This window comes from Delphinus delphis, chromosome 2, assembly GCF_949987515.2.
Source record: "Delphinus delphis chromosome 2, mDelDel1.2, whole genome shotgun sequence".
In the NCBI taxonomy this organism is placed as follows: domain Eukaryota; kingdom Metazoa; phylum Chordata; class Mammalia; order Artiodactyla; family Delphinidae; genus Delphinus; species Delphinus delphis.
In genome coordinates this window covers 152966414-152989619 of record NC_082684.1, presented here as the reverse complement: position 1 = coordinate 152989619, position 23206 = coordinate 152966414, and the positions used below count along the sequence as shown (strand labels likewise).

The 23206-nt window shown below is 41.4% G+C and overlaps 1 protein-coding gene across 4 annotated transcripts in view; it reads right to left on the bottom strand.

Annotated features, from left to right (window-relative positions):
- TASOR2 (transcription activation suppressor family member 2) overlaps window positions 1-23206 on the bottom strand; it is a 66916-nt gene that overhangs the window by 7443 nt on the left and 36267 nt on the right. For all 4 annotated transcript variants that reach the window (XM_060005990.2, XM_060005988.1, XM_060005989.1 and 1 more), the window contains 8 exons: window positions 22039-22111; window positions 21879-21941; window positions 17909-18613; window positions 17311-17598; window positions 14142-14384; window positions 9462-10329; window positions 8703-9132; window positions 1730-5542 (listed from right to left, as the gene is read on the bottom strand). In XM_060005990.2, the coding sequence (XP_059861973.1) occupies window positions 1730-5542; window positions 8703-9132; window positions 9462-10329; window positions 14142-14384; window positions 17311-17598; window positions 17909-18613; window positions 21879-21941; window positions 22039-22111 (6483 nt within the window). The remainder of the gene's footprint in view (window positions 1-1729; window positions 5543-8702; window positions 9133-9461; window positions 10330-14141; window positions 14385-17310; window positions 17599-17908; window positions 18614-21878; window positions 21942-22038; window positions 22112-23206) is intronic.

The following is a 23206-nucleotide window of genomic DNA, read 5'->3' as shown; positions in this document are numbered from 1 at the left end:
CTGTGCTTTGTAAAAGACATGAGAACTAAGATAGTGCATTGTTGCTTTTGAGATGGAAGCAAAAAGAAATCAAGTATTTTGCTCAATGTGGTAAAACAAGGACATGGCCATGGTGCTAACTCAGTCGATCCCTGACTTATTTCAGCGCAGGTCAGGGTGTGGTGTATCTACTCAGCCAGAGAAAATCAACTTTAATTCAAGGTTGAAATAAATAAATAATTTCCAGGTTACTTTTGGAGGCTAATCACCTTCCAAAGACTGAAGGCCACTTAATGCTTTATTTTTTCAACTAAAATCTTACCAAAATTGTCAGAAATTGCAACAAAGACAATGGGGAGGGGGGCGGGCGGAGGGCAGACCAGACATGGCAGCCATTTGTGAAGAATGTTGGACAACAAAAGGATCCTTGATTCCACAAATTTGGAAAAAACTAAAAATCATATTAAATGATACAAAACAGGAGCCATCAGCCGCCTCACAGGAGAACGTACTGCTGACTCGGGCGACACGGGGAAGCCTCGCGTTGAGGCCGGTTGCCTCGCTTTTCTAATCCACTCTCCGTGCTGTGGTGGAGGGACCACTCTGTCAAGTGCAAACGTGCCGCTCTTCATCTTTCAGAAACATTTCTCGGTGCCCTGCAGGTACCTCAGGAGAGCCCAAGTGCCCCCGCGTGACGTCCACGTGGCCCTTTTACCCCTGACGGTGATCGCCGTACCCCCGACCGCCCCCCACCCTTCCGGAAGCCTCCTCAGGCCCCGTGCTTCCCCCGGGGGCAGCGCTGAGCCTCGGCCCGCAGGTGCCTGATGACTGCGACGTCCACACTGACCGATGCGGGGCAGGACCTGCCAGGAGGCGCAAGGCGCGGTCTGGGGCCTTTCGCTCCTCCGCAGCGGCCCTGGCATCTACACGCCGCGCACCCGTCATGGCGACCGTCACGCTCGTCACTCAGCCCAGACGTTGCAAACATCTGCAGGCACTCTGTGCTCCTCAGCAGCTTGGCGCTGGCAGGGGTCTCCTGGGACACGTCATCCCGGGGCAGCCACCCCGACTTAACCCAAGACTTAGCACGAGGGCAGACACGCGTGGACCTGAAACAAATCTCATCGGGCATCGGGACCTGAACTCTTACTGGTCTACCCGTCCACACTTGGTGAGAGGCCGGCGTCCTCTCCTGAAGGATAACGTCCCTGGGCCCCTGACCAGGTCTGCCACCCTCAGAATGACATCTTCGCACCTGCCCCGCCACACCTGCCACAGCTGCACAGTTATCTTTACCATGTTTCTCACGTCCCGTTAGACCGTGAGGATCAGGAGAGGCAACGTTCCCCTCACCTGCGCACGCGGGGCTCCAACACGCACACCTGAGAAGGACCCTGGATCCCCCTCACTCTCCACACTAATGGAGGTACACAGGTAAGTTTTTTTTTAAAGCTGAATCTTACCTTTGGCCTGTGTGTGTGTGTACAATTGAATATGCCTCCACTGGTACTGTTTTATGAAAAGAACTCACTGCACTAATCCTGGGTAATCATACAAATCTTCAAATATAGTACAACGGCAGATCCCTGTGGCCAAACCTTTAGTCTGCAGGGAAAGACTGAGCTGAGAAGCTGAAACACCACTTCATATCAATGGCTTCTTTCTGAAGCTGAGAATCCTGTATTACTTACAAAAAACGTAGACAGCAATCAAAATAATATAAACTGTTAAGAAAAATCTGGCACTTTACCTTTGTTCTTACAAAGAATGACTTGTCCTCTGTCTCCACGAGGTGGAAGAGGAAGGTCCTGGTACAAGCCTCCTTCACAACCCTCTCCAGTTTGACGTGCAGACTGGTGCACAGGTCTGCAACCATGTCATCGTAGGAGGCTGACCGAGGGATGGAGGGGCACAGCTCTCGGGGTTTGGCTTCTCCAGAAGCAGCATGTGGCTCTTTCTCCTGGAAGATGACCGGGTGGCTGTTCATCACCTTGTTGAATTCGGCGTATTCGCTGAGAATGAGGGAAATGTCATTCCGGGACTCTTTCAATGTACTGTTATATTTCAGTTTGTTGAGGTGGTATGAAACAGTCGAATTTCGTTCAGAGTTTGGGAGATGATTTCTATCGTGGCCACACCTCTCCTTCCAGGAGGAGGAGGAACGGCCCACACAGCTGGGTGTCTGCCTTCTCGCCTGCTGACCCTGGTGTCTGGGGTCTGAGTGCACGACTGTCACCATGAGGGGACTCCTGCTACGGGAGGAAGGAGGCAGCCCTGGGGCCTCGGGCACTTTTGTCGCAGGGAAAGCCCCCATGGCACCCTGGAGAGGGGGCTCCTTAGGAAAGACGGCGGTGGAAGGGGCGGAACATGGAGCAACTCCCGTCTTCACAATTTGTTTTAGTTTATGTGCAAAACGCAGATACTCCAGATCTAAAGTGTTCTGGGTGAGGTCGTCTGCCACCTGCCAAGTGTCTGTCCAGGAGCTGAGCAAGCCGCCCTTGGCCGTGATGCCGGGGTGCCTGCACAGGCTATGCAGGGTTCTCGTAGTGTCTCTCAGGTCTTTAGTGACAGTGAAGTTAGCGTAGGTCCTGGGGATCCCACGGAGATCTCGGATTTGGACGTAAGAGGGCACACACTTATCTTCCTTCTTTAATCCCATGGGCCAGCTTCTGGGAGAAATGCCCGTCTCCAGCCCTGGAACCTGGCTCGAGTAGCCCCAGTCGTCATTATCACTGTTGTTTAGGTTCAGGAAAGAGTCAAAACCATCTTTGGAAGTACGTTGTTTTTTCTCGGTGTGACTATATCGCAAAGTACAGGACTCTTCCGTATCTAATCTGGGGTTTCCACACTCACCAAAAGAGTCTTGATCCGAGTCTCCAGAAAGTGGTTCATAATGGATGTCAGAGTTCCCACTGACATCCAGGCCTCCACCTCGGGTCACAGAGCCCCACTCAGCCCTCAGCCCCTCATCAGCACTCTTATCTTCCACCTGCTCTTCAAAGACCCCACAAACAAGAGGGGCACAAGATTTGGGAACAAAGGAAGAAGGCTCTGTATCGATAGTTTCACCGGTTGCTGCTGTATTCTGGTAAGAATCAGCATGTAAACAGACAGGGAAAAGCCCACCATTCAGCAGAGCTCTTGCTGAACACGGTGACTCATCTTGCAGCATGTGGGCCGGTTTGTGTCTGTCTTCTGAAGAGGTGGTGTGCAGCTGAGAGCCGACACCTCCTAGATCTATAGCTGTTTCACATAACTCAGCTCCAGTTTCATTATTCTTCAGCAGACTGGCCATTCTGACGATCATCTCCTGTGTTTCAAACTCCATCTCTGCATCGCTGGGTCCTGCCCTGTGGGTTAGGGTGGCCCCTCCCGAGAAGAGGGTGGGCTTGGGGAGCTCCAGGTACCCGCGGGCCTGCACAGCCTCAGCTCCAGCAACTGGGTCAAGGCACAAGGACTTAACCAGGATGTAACAGAGTTCGTTTGTTTTCACATCACTGCTCGAGTCATTTTCCTTAAGGCTCTTAGAGCTGGTCTGCTGTTTTAATGACACATTCACACCACTTGGTGTGGTTGTAGAAACAAACGTGTCAGCAAAAGACTTATTTTCAAGGATCTTCTGAGGGCTAAACGGAGGCTCACTGGTATCCACAAGATGACTTAGGTGGGGATTTCTGTTCTCTACACTCATTGGTTGCAGTGGATTTCTTGACGTTACCAGGTTTTCTAGAGAATCTCTGCATGTGGCAGCTGAGGCAGGCTGGTTTAACTCTGCATCATGGTGTGGCACCTTTTCTGAGAAAGAGTAACCCTCACCACACTCACTTGGGACAATTTCCTCAGTGACTTCACCAGGAAGGGTTAAAAATCTATCTTTTCTTCCTGGGTGATTTTTTAGTATTAGAGGCATTTCAGCAGAAAGCTGCATTTGCTGTATCTGAGTTAAGTTATCTTGTCCCACTGGATGGGTGGGACCAACAAAAGAATTCTCTTTTTCTGTTATGGCTAAATCTACTGTTTCAACCTGGGAGGATCTGTCAGTTTTCTTACAGTGTGCATCACAGAGTTTAAAACTACTTGGAGATACAGCCCAAGCTGGTTGTGCTTCTTCACCTGGTACCTGGCAGTCAGGGCTAGAAGCTGGTGACACTTCTTCAATTAAAGAACTGAAGGAGAAGTCTGAACCAGCATGAACTTCCTCTGCAACCTCAAGGGCACAGGTTTCTTTCGAAAGTATGAAAGCCACTGTCTGTAAGTTATCACCTTTTCTCTCACTTTCTCGTGGTTTCATTGACGTGTGATCAGCAGAGTTCACATCAGGCACCTCTTCAGGCTCAATTATTTCTTCCACTGTCTCCTGAAGCTCTAAGCAGGGTAACGTGGCCTCCTGCTGCTGCTCCATTTCACCAGCGGATGCTTCTTCCCAGGGACTTGTGGGCGGTGATATGGTGAGAGTGAGGTCAAGGTCAGAATCCTCCTCTGATAACTCGAGGCTGACTTCCTCTCTAGTCACAGATAGGCTGGTTTGTTTGGTAAATGCAGAATTAAATGTTTCAAAACTCATATTTTCACTGTTTAGACCACTCTTGTCATTCTTTAGTTCTGAAGAGCCATCCGAAGCATTCCTCATTGATGGGATGCAGTCAAGTGAATCCTTTTCTTCCAAGGGGTCAGAGGCCGACGATGAGACTACTTCTTCAAGCTGGGACGACTCTACAGTCTCTTCCGAAGAGATGCTAAAGAGACTCTGAGCTGACAGAAAACATTCTTGAGAGAGCTTCATTTCTTCTCTGGGTAACAAATAACTAGAACTTTTAACTAGTGATAATGCCTCTGTTACAAGGGAATTATCAGACGGCGATGGTGAGCCTACAACAGCCTGTCCTTTCTGTAATGAACACATTTCTTTAGCAAGTATCTCTCTACTCACTGAGGAGGCACAAAGGTACTTAGCGCCTTGTTGTCCTGACACTGCCAGAGAGGGAACGTCCCTAAGACCCTGTGTCTGTGCCTTTTCAAATGTGGACACAGGATGTCTAAGGCTTGTAGCAGGTGATACTTGTTTAATCAACTCCACATTAAAGGTTGTAGGTTTATCAGCTCTGTTTACAACTTCTGTCTGTATTGGTGCATAGGCATTTTTTTCAAAAGTGAATGTAACTGGTTCCAGATTAATCACTACATACTCCGTATCATCCTCCCCTTCCAACGATGACTGACATTCTTTGTTTATAGAGTTGCTGTGCTGGATAAGGCCCTGCAAAGCACCTGTTTTTGTTTGCATTTTTGCATGAAAAACATCAACTTTGCTTTCAAGGGTGCTGTACACAGACTTCTGAAAAATCATTGACGGATTGCTGATCCCATCGTAAGTCCTGGCGAATGTGGACTGTGTGACGGTATCATTATAAGAAGTCACCTGTGTGCCATCAAGTGGCTCAAAAGTTTTATCTTCAGCAGGAATAGAAGATCCATTAGTTTGGGTGCTTCCAATGCTAGAAAGCACCAGATTAGAGGTCTCTAGTTTATCTGATGACTCTTGTTCGACTTTCCCCCCAATTATCTGAAACGATAAAAGCAAAAGAAATAAATTAATTAAAAAAATCAAGAGCCAAATAGATCTTTTTTTCAAGCATTTACATATGTGAAGAACAGAACAAAGATCAATTTCAGTTTGCTCTGTTCTTTTGAATCTTCATAGGGTAGAGATCAAGCAAATCCCTCTCTTCTTAGATAGGCTTAAAATACCCCCCAAATAGGAATTTGTTTTATCTAAATACACACACACGAGAACTCCAAAACTTTCTTAGTTGCACAGCCTTTTTTTTTTTTAATGGACTTTTGGGAAGAAAAGTGGCTAGACCACTGGCAATTTAAAGACTTGAAAATGCAGACTGTTTGCTAAATAGCATCACTTAATTCAGAAATGCAGCAGTAGAGGAAAAAGTGCTCAATTAATTTAAATTATTTTTAGTAAGATTAAAAGATAATCTTTAAAGCAAAGAATAACTTATTTTAAACACCAGCTTTCAATTAGACTATAAATGCACTGTCATCTGGAATGTTCCCATGAGGAAACACTAATTATTATCTCTTGTACTCAGAATACACTGATAAGCAGCTTTCCCAAGGTATCAATCTCTATCCTGTTAAATAAAGGTCCCTTACCCCTTAGCTGTCTTCTTAGCTTATAACTGGACATAATCTCTCTCTCATTTTAATACCTCCCTATTCAACAAAGCAGTAGAAAACACAGTGCAGCTTGCATTAATAAACTAAACTAAAAGGACTGATTTAAACAGTACCAGAAAGGATTTAGGATAAACAGTAACAGAAATACCTCTGGACAATTTTGATAACCTCATAAAAAGGCTGTTTCTTTTCTTTTTTTTTTTAAAGGCTGAAGAATGGTCTTGTTCAGAATATGGTAAAGTGGATTGATCATACAATTGACCTACACCTGTAGTTCTGGAACACTACGGTCACAGATTTCCTGCCATATTTTGAAGCAGTCGTGTTGTAAGTCAGGACCTGTGTTTCAAATCTCTTGTTAAAAACATTTCTGCCTTAGTCAAAGAAAGACACTGACCTGAGTAATTGGCAGGGAGGAGCTGAGACTTGGTTTTAAGAGGACACGACTGGCCAGATACAAAGCATAGAAAACTCTTGATGGTACACTCATTCTGAGAACAGTTCTATGACCCTCCCAATCATACTGTGGCTGATAATGTTGGGCCATAGTCGTGAATCTCACCATGCCTGTGCTCTTAGTGAAATGAAAACTTTGATAATCCTAGTTTGCCCTAGAATAGGGAGTGGTACAGGATGTGTGTGCACCTTTAAAGTATGGGTACAGTATTCAAGAAGATGACGGAAACATATTTCTAAGTATATGCTATAGAAAGTGTTAGGAATCGTTAATTTTAACATTCTACTTTCTACTTAATACTCTTTCATGTTTGCAAGAAAATCATTCCTAATTGGACATTACTAAAGTACCACAACCAAAAATACTTTATAAGAAACTAGTGTGTGTATAAATATATATGTAATAATAAAATCTGCCTGACTAAACATAAATACTTTCTTATTCTAAGGTAGTGATTTTATGTATCTCTTTGAGAATAAGATGAAATTTATGAACGCCATCCTCAGAAAAAAAACGCATACACACGTAACATATATTTTATGTGTACACATATAAACACACACATATGTGCATATATATACATAAATACATCCACAGAATTAGACATTGAGAAACAGCTAGAGTGTCCAGATCTGAGTCTTGGCCGGACAATTTACTATGTGCCTCCAGGCCATTCTGTACTTCTCCATCCTCAGTCTTCTCACCTATGAGATGGGTGGCACTGTCCTTACCTCAACCGGCCGTGTGAGAATTAACTGAGCTAATGCGAGTGAAGGGCTCAGACCAGTCTCTGGCCCACAGCGTTCCACCAGTCTTCATTCTGATGAAGATGAGCATCTGCAGACACTCACAGACCCTCTGAGGCTCACCCCTGGACCTGCAAATCCCCACGGAAGCCCAGGTACAGAAACTCAATGTTCACACAGGCACTGAAGGTGCCCAAACCCATGTAAAATTATTCTGTAATAAATCTGCTCTGAAAGCTTAAAAAGGCAGTTATTTTGTCAATCCATTTACTTAGAATCTTGATACAACTTTTTAATTTGCTTCAATTAAAATTCGATTATCAGGCTTCCCTGGTGGCGCAGTGGTTAAGAGCCTGCCTGCCGATGCAGGGGATACGGGTTCGTGCCCCAGTACGGGAACATCCCACATGCCGCGGAGCGGCTGGGCCCGTGAGCCGTGGCCGCTGAACCTCCACGTCTGGAGCCTGTGCTTCGCAAAGGAAGAGGCCACAAGAGTGAGAGGCCCGTGTACCGCAAAAAAAAAAAAAAAAAAAAAAAAATTCGATTATCTGTCCTATCAGTTGAGAACAGTGAAATGAAACAAAGTGTATTTTCCATATTTACAAACAGTTATCTGCAGACCTATGAGAGGTCTGGCATTTTATTTACTGTCTCAGGATTTGTTGTTTCGCGGTACACGGGCCTGTCACTGTTGTGGCCTCTCCCGTTGCGGAGCACAGACTCCGGACGCGCAGGCTCAGCGGCCACGGCTCACGGGCCCAGCCGCTCCGCAGCATGTGGGATCTTCCCAGACCGGGGCACGAACCCGTGTCCCCTGCATCGGCAGGCGGACTCTCAACCACTGCGCCACCAGGGAAGCCCTCAGGATTTGTTTTTAAAAATATTTTTTAATATATTCAATTTTAGTTTCCTTTAAGGTTTATCAAAGATTTTTTATATTTATTATTACTGCATTTGATCCATAAACACTATTATAGGTAAACAGAATAAGTATTATTCACCTCTTTTAAAAAGTAATAAGCTCAGAGAACAAGTAATTTGCCCCAAATCATACAACTAAAAAGTTACATAATTATGGTTGGCTCCCAGATCATCTGAGGCCTACGATTTTTTTCCTACTTTTGTTTCTTCAATCAGGATGGTAGATAAGCTCCACCTGCAGACAATCCAGACTTTGTAAACTAAGTTTCTGGCATTCTAATCCTTTACATAGCTAGAGAATCCACTTTCCTAAAGAAACCAATTCCTTGTTATGAATGTGATTTTACGTACAAAAAAAATTTCTTCAAAAATAATACCAGCATTTACAGTATTCAGCTTTTACCTACCTCATTATTACAAGAATAGATGAAATTCTGGCTTTCCGGGGTCTCTGGATGACCTGCTGTTGCAAACATTTCTTTCTGTTCATTCTGCACCCAAAGCTCCAAGCCTCTCACAGGCGGTGGTTTCATGAAAGGAAGCAGGGGGTCAGTGTCTGGGAAGGACACTTTGGCAGTAGGACCTCTGGGAGCCTCATTAGTCTCCAACAGAGGGTCTACGGAGCACCTTTCTACACCGGAGGACTCCTCAATTTCACTGAATTCAAACGATTCTAACGTGCTATTTATGCACACGTATTTTGCTGGGTTGCTGTGTTCTACTACTTTTCGGGATGATTGTATGCCTTTGTTTTGATTGCTGTAAAACAGAGCTACCCACATATGAAGTAAAAGCCTCACTTCTTCCATGTTATCTGGTAAATCAGTATTCCAAGGCCTGAGATTTTAAAGAAAGAAGAAACCAAAATCATTGAAAATGACTATTTTAGTTGATTATCTTATCATAAATAAGTGCCTTAATTATTAACCTTAGTTTTTGTGTTCATTTTTATTTTAAAAATTACATGACCATGGAACAATGAGTAAAATAAAAATGAAGTTGATTTAACAAATAATTACAGTGAATCTGCCTGGTATTATTCCCAAGTTACTGGATTTTACACACTTCCTTCTCCCTCCCCAGAGTTTAGCACAAGTATCCCTTCTCGCTACATTTATCTCAACAGAAAAGTTCATCCATTTTCATCCAGTGTCACTCCTACTCACCCGTGTAGTGCTCTGATTACAGTCTTCTCCAGGGGGTTGTTGGTATACTTGCTGTCTAAGCTGAACACGTAATCTGCTTCCCATATGAAAGTGACCTTAAAGGAGCTGTCACAGCTGAATACGGTACGAGAGCGGCAGAAGTCCTGCAGGCTGGAGGGCAGCACCCTGCTCCTGCGCCTGAGCGCTGGGGCCTCGGAAAGCTGCTGCAGTGGGGAAGTGACCTGCTGATGCCGAAATGGCATCACTTTCCCCACTGGGGTTCCCGCTTCAGGGCCTTTTGTGCCATTCTTGGCAAACGCAGGGCCTGGGGCCCCTCTCTGCTGTAGATGCTTCTTTGAATGTTCTGCAAGGAGCAGGGCATAGGAATGCTCCACAGCCACAAAAGAGCTTTGGCTTGCGTCGGAACTTCCTAGGGTTTCCTCAGGCAGTGCCAACTGGGCTTCTGCAGGGGCCTGAATGCCAGCAACCAAGCTTTCTTCCTCCTGGCTGACCGTGGGGTCTGATGTCAGATTACTCTTATCAGAGGGCTTGGATAACGGTCCACCTTTTTGACTTTTAACTCCTCTATGATATTCGTGGTCTGATGTACCACGCAAAGAATGTTCTTTAGAAAGCAAAACATCGTTTTGTGGCAATTCAGAGGAGCAGGGCAAGTTTCTGGGCTCAGAGGATGGTGTGGTAGAGGTAGCAGCGCTTAATGCAAGATCAGCCAACATATTTAGGGCCTGGGAGTCACAGTTGACAATGGAGTTTTCAGGTGGGTCTTCTGGAGCCACTGTGATATTTTCTGGTTGAGCTGTACTTATGCTAATAACTTCTTGACCATCTGAAATTTCTGATTGAAGCTGTGAAGAAGTTTCTCCTTTGGCTTCAGCATAAAAGAAAAAAAGACACATAACACTTGATTTCCATAGAATTAATTCTTTGTCATATTACTATGGTTCAGTGAAAATCAACAGTTAAGTCAACATATTCAAGAAAAACCTCTTGATATGTTGCATAAATTGTATGTTAAATTTTTATTACCAGAGTGAGGTCTTGTCCAACTTCCTGAGGTATTATAATGTATTTACCAGAGGAACAAGTCTTAAGGAATGTGCATATTAATTTAAAAAGAAATCACCCTTCAAAACTGCATGTACTCAGGCTTCCCTGGTGGCGCAGTGGTTAAGAGTCTGCCTGCCGATGCAGGGGATACGGGTTCGTGCCCCGGTACGGGAAGATCCCACATGCCGCGGAGCGGCTGGGCCCGTGAGCCGTGGCCGCTGAACCTGCACGTCCGGAGCCTGTGCTCCACAACGGAAGAGGCCACAACAGTGAGAGGCCCGCGTACCGCAAAAAAAAAAAAAAAAAAAAAAAACCCTGCATGTACTGATCTACACACAAGGCATACTGCTCAGCTAAAGAAATATACAAAGAGAAAAAAACAAAAACAAGAAAAGAAAACAAGACTCCTGCCCTCAGAGAGCTTACAATCTAGTGAGAATCTAAGAATTTCTAAGTTTAAAGTGTATATTATAGAAGGTTAATGTACTTTCTTAGAAATCATTTCCCTTGGCAAGTTATTAGAGAAATCACCTAAGTTCAAAATAGAGATGATTTTTAACCATATTGATGTTTATAATGTTTATGATGTTATAATGATATTTATAATACGTTATGATACAAATAAAAAATGAGAAAAGTAAGAATATTCAGAATCGCCAATTAATTTCAAGTTTTAAGACTTCAGTTTCTGCATTAAAAATATTTCCTCTCTATTCTATCTGCAAAAAAGCAAATCTCCTCATCTACTGATAATTCTTCTTACAGCAGGTACGCAAATCTACCCACTGGCATTCGGTCAGAAAACTAACATTCTCAGGTGGTTTACTTGCCTTCTCAGGACTTTGATTCAGCCTTTTAAAATGTGGTTATCATGAAGGACAAAGTTCTCAACAATACTGGGCAGTGAGTCCCTGTAGCAGGTGGCTGGATGGACAGAAAAGCCAACTGTGCTCCTCTTTATAATTAGCAGTAGCAGGTCTGAAATAAATTACTGACCTGTCTGCAAAGCCCAATGACAGTACATTTACAGAGAAAACTCTGGCCTATGAGGTCATCAAACAGAATGACAAGAGTGTGTGTATGGTGAGGAGGGTAAAATTAATCAACCACTGCCCAGTTTTTATTTAAAATATCAAAGCCCAACGGGGTGAGGTACGAGAAAGTGGCCCAAAGAGGGCTGTCTCGTGAACCCTCCGGGTGTACTGGAAACACATTCATTTTAGGATCTGATGTGTTTACTGACACTAAGTTCATTCTATCCTTAAATACTATGGTTCTTACACTGAGTATCACTATGAGGAAGGTCGAATATAGAGAACACTGTATTGAGTCAAGAAAAAGGGTTCATTTTAATATGTGTCATTTCAGGTAAATCATTTAATAACTGACTTGTTAGAGGTTTTCAATTAATTAAAAATACAATACTGATAATCTATCTCTTTTAAGAAATATAGATAAAATGATGCCAAATAAATTATAAAAAATTAAAGAGTTCAGTAAATAAAAACTATATTGAAAACTTTAAAAAGGACAGAAAACCATTAGTTTCAGCAACAAAAGGATTGAGCCTTCTTAAACTCTGATATTTCAAGTAAAAGAAATGAAGTGGATTAGCATGGGTGATTAAGAAATAAAAGAAAAATTAACACATTATTTAAAAGGTGGTAATCTTAAAATTTTAACTTGGAATGTGGCTGCACAATATATACAGACACTTGCAATACAAATCGGCCTCTTTCTGAATACCCATTCTGGAAACTTTTCATTTTCTGGGCTCACTTTTCTGCCAATGCCCAGTTGCACACCTCCTCCCGCTAATCGATTAGCCTGCAAGTATATAGAAGCCAATTCAGCACAAGGAATTCTAATGACAAGGCTGGGAATACAATGCATTATGTATGTATCTATACTCATCCTGTTTACAGACTAATTGGAAAGACAGGACCAAGACACACCAGATGATTGGAAAATAGTATGAATTAACTCTTTAATGTTCTCAAAAATCCAAAAAAGAAATGAAAAAAAAAAGGAGAAATGAGTACAGATCAGAGCATCAGGAAATGGCTCCGTGTGGACTTAGCTGAGCAGAGGGGACTGCACAGGGGTGACAACAGGCGTGGTTCGTGTGGGTGGCACCATGTGCCTGGCAGGGAAGGCACGCATTGGGAAACAGCAGGAGAGAAATGTGGACCCGTGGGTAAGACCACCTCGTAACTGCCTGGGGAGACAAGCAGAGAGTCTGTGTTGGGTATGACTCTCTACAGGTTGTACGGTGATATGACTGAGGAGCTTTCAGAAAAATCTTCAGCCATAAACAACATTAACGAAACTGAGGAAAGGGACTTCCCTGTGGTCCAGTGGTTAAGACTCTGCGCTTCCAATGCAGGCAGTGTGGGTTCGATCCCTGGTCAGGGAACCGATATCCCACATGCTGCAAGGTGTGGCCGAAAAAATTTTTTTTAAAAATGAGGAAAGAAAAAACCAAGCTCATCCATAATACCATCACCCCAACAAAACAAGAGTTTCTTTCCCTGAATTCCACTAAATTTGAGGCTTTTAAAAAACCTAAAGGTAGATGAGAGAAAGTGGAATCATGAGATTAGACAGAAAATTGATGGAAATACAGAGATATGAGGAAATGAAGGTTTTTCTAAACAAAAAACACCACCACACATACAACACAGTAGGACTCAATACCGAAGATACTGTAAAATGTATAGATTTTGCAGCTTGGTGGAGCTGCACTCTACTCAGAGAGACGGGTGCGAAGAGGGACATGGAGCTGGGAGAAAAGTGAGGTCCGCGGTGATGAGGGAACGTGCCAGCAACGAGGAGGTTCCAGCAGGTGGAACACGGAACTAGCAGTCAGCTGCTGGCTCACAGAAGGAGACTTGGTTATTCACTTCCGCACAAGTAGAAGTAGAAAAGTAAAACTGCTTTTAAAATTAATTTAATGCCTTTTAAAAGCAAATACAGGGAGGGGCTTCCCTGGTGGTGTAGTGGTTGAGAGTCTGCCTGCCGATGCAGGGGACACGGGTTCGTGCCCCGGTCCGGGAAGATCCCGCATGCCGCGGAGCGGCTGGGCCCGTGAGCCATGGCTGCTGAGCCTGTGCGTCTGGAGCCTGTGCTCCGCAACGGGAGAGGCCACAGCAGTGAGAGGCCCGCATACCGAAAAAAAAAAAAAAAAAAAAAAAAACAAGAAAAAATACAAATGAAATACAGGATTCGGGATTACTGACTGCTTTGAACCATGTCTTTACAGTTCCCTCTGGACAAACTTATAATATCCTTTTTATAACTGATTATGGTCCAGAAAAATACTGCCAGATGCTACTTGCTTGTGAATTTAGTCATTAAAAAAGGCCATTTATACTTTAACTCTGCTAAACAGTTCACGTTCAGGCTTTCTGCAGAATGAAAAGTAGGGTCTATTTAGTGAAGGTATGAATCTTTGCACTTTCTAATTTATTCACAATGGGAAACCAAGTTACTTGTCCTGTCAGTGTCTGAACTAAAGAAGACCATAAGAACGTGACAGATTTCAACTGATCTTACACTGTTTCAATATGCTATTTTATAATCTCGATTAGTCTGTATTACGGTGCTGAAATTTACAGGAAGAGGACTTCTTACCAGGTTGTGGCTGCTTTCTGATTCTGGGATTCTGATTGCCTTTTACTATATTTTCCCTCTGTTTTTGTGGAGATTTCTTCACAGGTGGCTCAGCCCTTGGAACAGTTTTGACTGGAGATGTCTCTTGTTTCCTTGCCCTTTTAGCATTCGTTGACACTGGAACATCTTCAGAAATAGGAGCTTCTTGGTTTTTCCAATCCAATTTGGTTGTCTGTACAAACTGTGCAGTCAGCACTTCAGCACCTTATGCAGAAAAGACACCGTTTTTTAAGGGGTAGGGGGCTCACATATTTATCAGCATAGCTTTCCTTTGATTTGTTTTGGGGGGGAAACTTTAATAATGGGGAACAAAATATAAAATTTGGGGTATTTCATTAAAAGATTTTTGAACTTGCTAAGTGTTGGTCTGTATCCCTAATTAGGATTAGGAGAAAAATATCCGAGTAATAACTTTATAAAAACAAGGCATGACTTAATTTTTTAAAAAGATTCCATAATCTTTGCTGACTGATGTGGCAGGTAAGGCTGAACATGCTAGTTCACAGCACAGGGTGACGGATAATTCAATTTACACAAAAGCGACACAGCTCCCATAAAGCCATATGGTTAAAACCATGATCACAATGTAGAGAAGAGACTGTAGGTTCACAAAGAGCCATCTTACATATTTTCCTTCACTACACCTAAATATCAAAGCTTTAACACTGCCTGAAAAATCATCTCTTAAGACAGAGGAAGGTACATTGAAGAAAGTCCTCTTCTGATTTAACTTCCTATAAATCTATTATAATTGCTCATTTCTCTTACAAAATGCTCAGCTTTACCTCTCACAGGGAAGGAAGGAAAGAACTAAAGGTGGAGGCACATGAGGAGAAAAAACTATTAACAACCTGCTTGTATCACACGCAGAAAGTGTTTCAATCCTTTAAGAGTTAAAAAAAAGTTAATAAATGTTCCCCGTGAAAACGTTTTCCCCATTGACTATATAAAATAATCACACATGTGAATGTTTGCAAATATTTTAAAATCACATTATATGGAAAATACTATTTCTAATTGATTGAGAACAGAAAACATATTAAAGTTTCAGAATGTGATGGTTATTAGTGAAATGTAGAAAAGAGACCAATTTCATTTTATTCTTTTGAAGGTTAGAAAAACAAATGGTTTTTTAAAAAAGCTTTTAGACTCTCTTAATGTTGTACATTTCCCTGGGTCTAATTATTTTCTTCCCTACTAAACTATTAAAGGCAATAAAGCAGCAGTTTTATTTGCTTTTAGAGTAAGACTTCTGATTTTATACCGGTTACAATTTCTAAAATTTTTAGCATAAAAAAAGGCAAAATATAAGTCAAGCAGGAAAACTGTTAAGACTAAATTAAGAAGAGAAAGAAAATAAGATGAGATGATCAAGACTAGGGGAAGCGTAACATCTGCATGGGCAGGAGGGGAACATCTCTCACAACCTAGGTCCTGCGAGGAAAAGGAGAAACACAAAACAGGTGATCCTGCAGGGACTGCCCTGCTTATTTGCATCACTCAGTGACATGTTTCTCAAACTGCATGCAATAATCCATGGGTGTATTATAAAATAAACTTAATGGGTTGCAACCAGAATTCTTTATTAAATGAAACAGAAGATATCAGATTGTATTACACATAGTTAGGGTAAATGCTCCCTGAAATTTCTATTTCAGTAATGTATGAATTTGTGTGTACTGGACTACAATATACAACGTATTTCTTTTCTTTTTTTTTTTTTTGAGCTTTTGTGGTATTATATTTAGTCATCTTGGCTGGTTTAATCACATCGTTGTTGTTGTTCATTTTTTGGCCACACTGTGTGGCATGTTGTGTCTTAGTTCCCTGACCAGGGATCAAACCCATGCCCTGTGCACTGGAAGTGTGGAGTTGTAACCACTGTACTGCCAGGGACATCCCTAAAACATATTTCTTATAGTGGATGAAATTAGCACACTTGAGAAACAGTGACAACATATATGTTGAATTATAGGTAATTTATTTAATACCTTTAAAATGGTTCATATAGAGAGAAACCCAATATGGTTGGCCTGGAATTTGTGAGGAAATGTAGAGTGTGAGTCGCTGCTTCATACTGCCGTTCTTTCTACCACCCTCCTAAACACACATACACACACAATTTCTCAAACTATAATTGGCCAGAAATAACTACTTGTTAAACCACAGGGTAAAATCTTAATTATCTAGGATCCTGGGGATCCACACACCTCCAATGTTTCTTCTTTAGGCATCAGAATTTTTAAATTCAAAATACTATAGATAGGGTTGGCAAATTTTTTCTGTGAAGGGCCAGACCTCAGTCACAGCCGCCCACCTGTGCCAGCGCAGTGAAGTACAGAGACAACAGGTAATGCCTGAGGGGCCCTTTGGCCCAAGTCTGCTCACCTCTTCTCTAAGGGGTCATAGAGCATAAGTTCCCTAGTTTTAAACAAAATACACCACACGTAATCTGAGATGACTCTCAGCCAAAATTGTGTTATTTGTTGTGCTCTGTTCACTGAAGTGCATTTGACTAACATTAAATGGCTCTGGACGCTGATTCTCCCTCAGTTTTCAGGGGGCAACAAAACCACTTGAGGAACTGTTTCAATATATATGTCTCGAGGCCACTGGACCTTGTTTCAGTAGGTCTGTAGTAGGATCCAGACGACCACTTTTAAAACACACAAAGGATTAGAAATTCTGCCCCAGGATGCTCTAGTTCTGGGAGAGTCCAGGCACTTTCCCCCCTCTTTAAATATGTTCAGACTATCACTTATCAGTTTTTGCCATCTGTTCTTAGTGTGCCTGATTTTAGCAGATCCTCTTCTTCCACTCGAATTTGTCCAAGGACAGTTCAGAAACTGAATGACCTTATTTCTTAGACAGGTAAGTAAATAACTGAGTGATGATTTGAGCAGTTTTACAAGTGAAATACAAGCTTTTGGTGGGTGGGCTTTTGTCCTATTTCTTGAATTTCATGTTATCTAGACTAGTGCTTCTCCAACCTTAGCATGCACACAGATCACCTGGAGAGAGCTAACGGACACTGTCAAGCTACAGTCCAGGATGGTCACACAGGAACAGGGCTAACACACAACAGTTATTACTAATTGCTCATCTGAAAATCCATACAGACCATGCTTACCGTTTTCTCTTTTCCGAGGAAACTTGAGAGTTGTGGGAGAGTCTGGACGCTTGTTTGCTCCAGCAGGAGTTCTTCTGGGAAAGGGACGGCACAACTTCACCCTTTTACTCCGTACCACGGGCAGCGTGCCTGCTTTTCTCTTAGGCTGAACTCTCAGATTTGATGCTGGACTTAATGGGACCAGAGCTCCCTGCCTTGCTTTAAACATCTCTTCAGAATTCTTTTGTGTTTCTGTTTCTTTTCTTACTTCTGCCGCTGAGTCGTGAAATTCAGGATCTGGAGTCATAACTAAAGAAAATCCAGCATCACAAATTCCATCTGAAATACCTTATTTCTTAGGTAAGTAAACAACTGAGTGATGATTTGAGCAGTTTTACAAGTGAAATACAAGCTTTCGGTGGGTGGGCTTTTGTCCTATTTCTTGAATTTCATGTTATCTAGATTAGTGCTTCTCCAACTTTAGCATGCACACAGATCACCTGGAGAGAGCTAACGGACACTGTCAAGCTACAGTCCAGGATGGTCACACAGGAACAGGGTTAACACACAACAGTTATTACTAATTGCTCATCTGAAAATCCATACAGACCATGCTTACCGTTTTCTCTTTTCTGAGGAAACTTGAGAGTTGTGGGAGAGTCTGGACGCTTGTTTGCTCCAGCAGGAGTTCTTCTGGGAAAGGGACGGCACAACTTCACCCTTTTACTCTGTACCACGGGCAGCGTGCCTGCTTTTCTCTTAGGCTGAACTCTCAGATTTGATGCTGGACTTAATGGGACCAGAGCTCCCTGCCTTGCTTTAAACATCTCTTCAGAATTCTTTTGTGTTTCTGTTTCTTCTCTTACTTCTGCCTCTGAGTCGTGAAATTCAGCATCTGGAGTCATAACTAAAGAAAATCCAGCATCACAAATTCCATCTGAAATACACGGAGACTGAGGACACTCTGCCAATAAGTCTAGTGCAGTAGACACTTCCAAAATGTACCCATTAGGATTTGAAAAATAAGATCTCAACTGAGTTAAAGACTGTAAAGGGCACTTTTCAGCTGAAGGAGTCACGTCAAAACCACTGGACACTTTGCCAAAGAATGCAGTCTCTTTAATTCCATCCTGAGAAGCAGCAGTCAATGAAGGACTTTTGTCCACCTTGTACAGTTCTTGGAGATTATGCTTTACTAATGTGTTTAGACAGATTCCTTTTTCAGAAAATGATTTCTTTGCTTCCAGCAGGGCACAATTAAGGGCAGGTAAAATAGGTACCACCTTCAATGAGATGTCATCTTCAACTTTCAAGTCTTTCAGCCCTAAAATATATACACATGTATTAAAAACCCAAAGTTCTTTTTTTTTTCAAAAACATGCAGGAAAAAACGCTTTAGGTTACAAAATTACAAGATGGTTAAATATGATACAGTGTTTCAAATGGTAATCTAAATAGCAATTAATAGAAGACTTATGGATGCACTTAATGAACATATATTATCTCCATATATATGAAAACACGCACACACAGAACCAAAAAAGAGTCACTCAGATGGGATCATCAGGTGAGAATGAAGAAGGCAGGCCCGCCTGCAGCTCCATCTCATCTGACCAGGAGCCCAGCGTGGGCTCAGTGCACCGGCATTTAGAGTTGGCAGAATTACTTTTCTATTCTCATTTTCTGCTTTTAAAATATATCTAATCTGTACCTTATATGACCTACTTCAAGTTCTCTTAAGAAGGTAGTCACAGGTGCAAACTTTCAGTTATAAGATAAATAAGTACTAAAGATGTAATGTACAACATAATAAAAAATAATTAACACTGCTGACGTTACATATGAAAGTTAAGAAAGTAAATACTGGGACTTCCCTGGTGGCGCAGTGGTTGAGAATCCAGCTGCCTTTGCAGGGTACACGGGTTCGAGCCCTGGTCTGGGAAGATCCCACATGCCATGGAGCAACAAAGCCCGTGCGCCACAACTACTGAGCCTGCGCTCTAGAGACTGCGAGCCACAACTACTGAGCTTGCATGCCACAACTACCGAAGCCCGCGTGCCTAGAGCCAGTGCTCTGCGACAATAGAAGCCACCACAATGAGAAGCACGTGCACTGCAATGAAGAGTAGCCCGCGCTAGCCGCAACTAGAGAAAGCCTGTAGCAACGAGGACCCAACGCAGCCAAAGAAGGAAAAAGAAAGGGAATACTAATAGTTCTCATCATAAGGGAAAAAATTTTTTGTTCTATTTTCTTTAATTTTGTATCTATATGATATGATGGATGTTCACTAGAATTACTGTGGTAGTTGTTTCATGATGTATGTAAGTCAAATCTTTATGCTGGTAAACCCTAAACTTATATAGTGCTGTATGTCAATTATATAATATCTCAATAAAACTGGAAGAAACTAGAGTTACAACACAAACCAGCTGAACTAAAAGAAAGTAAACCCTAAGTAACCCCCAAGTCTCATGGTAACTACTGGTATATATTTCATCACCTTCTCTATCAAATGAAATTTTTTAATATTATGTAACTAGACTGACTAGTCTGTATTTTACTTCCTCTCCCTGGTTCACTCTCTGACTGAAATGCTAATTTTTCAGCAACTCAATAACCTAAAGGAAAATAATACAGGGAAAAAAGAGAAAAGGTCAGGTCACTGAGAAATAGGTAATAAAATCCTAGAAAATGTAATTTATCAGTAATAAAAAACCCACAGATAATAAAGACCTTTGGTGCCTACTAAACTGAAGTATGAATTATACCATTCTTTTTAACGAAAAAGTAACTGCAAAATTAAGAAACACTTAGCTGAATACATTTATACTTGAGCAGGTATCAGGAAAAGAATGGCAAATAAAAATAAATAGGAAAATGTGGCTAGCCATTAAAATAAAAATTCCTTTCTGTGCAGTTCATTTAGATAGTAACAAGGAAAAATAAAACATGACAAAGTTCTTAGGTACTACTAACAGTTCACAATAAAGCAGTAGTTTTCTAGACAACTTCATTATTTCAAGAATTTGGAAAGGCAGAAGTCAGAACGATTTGTAACAGGCTATTATGAAATCTAAGAAAAAGAACTTTTTAAGTCTGCTAAGCGAAGAGTCACTCAATTTAAAACAAATAACCACAGCACTGAACATTTCTGAGTGACCAGAAATAGAAAAGTGTCTTAATGAACTAGAGGAGGCTGTGAACATTGAACACAACAATCCAATGTTTACTCAAAAAGAAATCCTGTGCTGTTCAACACCAAATGGTCCAGGAACTAATGTTTCTTATTCAGGTGGTAGTGTACACCTAAAAATAAGAATAAAGGCAGAGCTCCTGCGTACGGAGGGAGGCAGTGTGGGAACAGAGCTGGAAGCCTGCTCAGACTCAGCTGTTTGACCTTGGGCAAGTTTAAGTTTCAGTTTCCTCATCTTTGAAATGGTCATAATAAAAATACCTATTAAGGGCTGTGAAATCAATTGTGCCTAGCAGAATATCAATGTAGTAAATGCTTGAAAAATGCAAGTAGCTATTGCCATTATGTTATTATAATTGGTAATATTTTGCTTATTCCAAACAGGTAATGCCAGTAGTTCTCTGCTTTGAGTAGCTGAATACAATTTAAAAATATCAATTAAAAAAATTTTTTGGGGTTGGTTGTAGCTTTATAAATACTATATACTATATACAAATTATGTTTAAACATACACAGTGTGATTATAAAACAATGAGGAAAATTTCCTCATAGGACAAAAAGAAATGACTCATTTACTTTAATTTATTTATTTGCTCAGCAAGCATTTATTATTTTTTAGGTGCCTGACATTTCTAAGCAGTAGGGATGCAGTAGAATACAAGAAAGGCAGGCATTAAATAATTATAAAAATAAATATTTAAATTATATTGGTGAAAAGCCTAGGGGTCCTCATTGAAGGAAAAGTGGTGATGGGAATAAATAAAGTGATATTTAAACTGACACCTGACAGCTATGGGTAAGTGGCTAGACCAGCACTTCTCCTCCAATTTTATTCATTATCTACTCCCACCAGAGAGAGCCTTTCTAGACTTTGTTTCCTAACTGCCCTCTGAAATTCTAATACCACAGATATACTGTATATCTATTTACATACTGCAGGAGCAATATTTTTTGCCCCTAACAGGCAATTCCTGGTCCTGGCTCGGGGGGTGGTCAACATCATCTGATCAGGGGGAAGGAGACAAGTAGTCCAGACAGAGGGAAGTGCTTCTGTGAGGACCTTAAGTCCTACTGTCGGGGAGACTATGATAAAACCAACTCCCAGCTCTTGTTGTTCAATAACAAATGAATCCAGTTTTGGACATGCTGAATGTGAGGACCATCTGAGACATTTAAGTAGAAAGAAATGTCCATAGGCAGGTGGATATCTGAACATGGAGCAGACAGGAAAGGATAAGCCTACAAAGAAAGGAGATGAAGGATTAACCAGGGAGAGTAAAGGAAGAGTTATTTAAGAGAAGAAAAGAGTTACCAGGGTCATATGCTGCTGAGAGTTTAAGATGAGGACTGAAAAATGGCCCACAGGTGCAGTGAACTGCCAGTCCTGGTCCTTACCTGCTGACGGGGATGAATGGAATAAATGCAACCCGTGAAGACCCATCTGCTCCTCTCCAAAACCTACACAGAATGAGAATCAGAAGAAAAGTGAGGTTGCTGATCTTATACAATAAAAGTAAACATACTGAAAAACATTTATTCAAAAAGTTGTTCTTACTTGTTTCTGACATAAAGGCTGACGACGTAAGTAAAATGAAAAATTCTCGATCTTCTAAGCATTTGATGATTGCCTTAAACATAAAATAGCAAGAAAGAAGATTCAATTACTCTCTCCTTCTCCCTCTACCACATTCTTCAGTGATTTTTAAGCTCATGAAAAGTTAAAGAAGAAAATTCTTGAAATGTCAGTATTTATGGGAATCAGGACAATTTTGTCCCTAGTATCAGAAACTGCAAGTTCCTTAGCATTCAAGTAATCTTGGCCTTGTTATGGCTACATATAATAAATAACTAGAACATCATGGGTTAGTTTTAGGATAGTGTTCAACTACATAACAAATCAATCAGAAACAACGTCTTTCATTTTTTTCATTGACATGTTGGACATTTCATCCTGCTAAGTAGCCGCTCTGTTCCCATTTAGCCACTACAAATTCAAGGTCAATCAGACCTATGATTAACATGTTAAGCTCATTTTAATACAAAACATATCACAGAATCCTGGGACTAGAAAAACTGGAAGATACTATCCATTAAAAGAATCTTTTCTACAGCTTCCTAAGAGATGAGTAATAAAAGAAAATAACATCATTAGGTCCCCTGGTTATAAGAAATGCAGATGAAAATAAATACTTCTATTTTCCCTCTACCACAGTCTTCAGTGGCATCTTCTGTCATTCTAAATCACAGAGATAACAGCTCTTCTTCCCCATTAGTCACCATTTCAAAAGCCTATATACCCTTAACAAAGATAAAATTCAATGTCATACAATAATTTGTCAGTTAAAAAGCAATAAAATATACCACTTTATAAAGTGATAAAACATACTTCAAAAATTGACAGGTCATAAGCCTACAAATATGATAAATCAATAAATTATTCAACAACTCAAGTATGAAAAAAAGACGTCTTTTCTAATTATTTATTGGAACTAATTATGAGACTGAAACTTCACCCACAGGAACAATCACTATTGTGAGTGTCCAAACATTTCTATCACAGCCCCTATGCATTGGTTGGTTTACATTTTTGTCTCCTATAGTCTTGTAAGTTCCTTGATGGCAGGGACTATTTGTCTTTTTGCTTCTGGCACACAGTAAGCACTCAAGAAAGAATTACTGAATAAATGTATCAACAGTTATATATACCCATATATCTTTGGTAT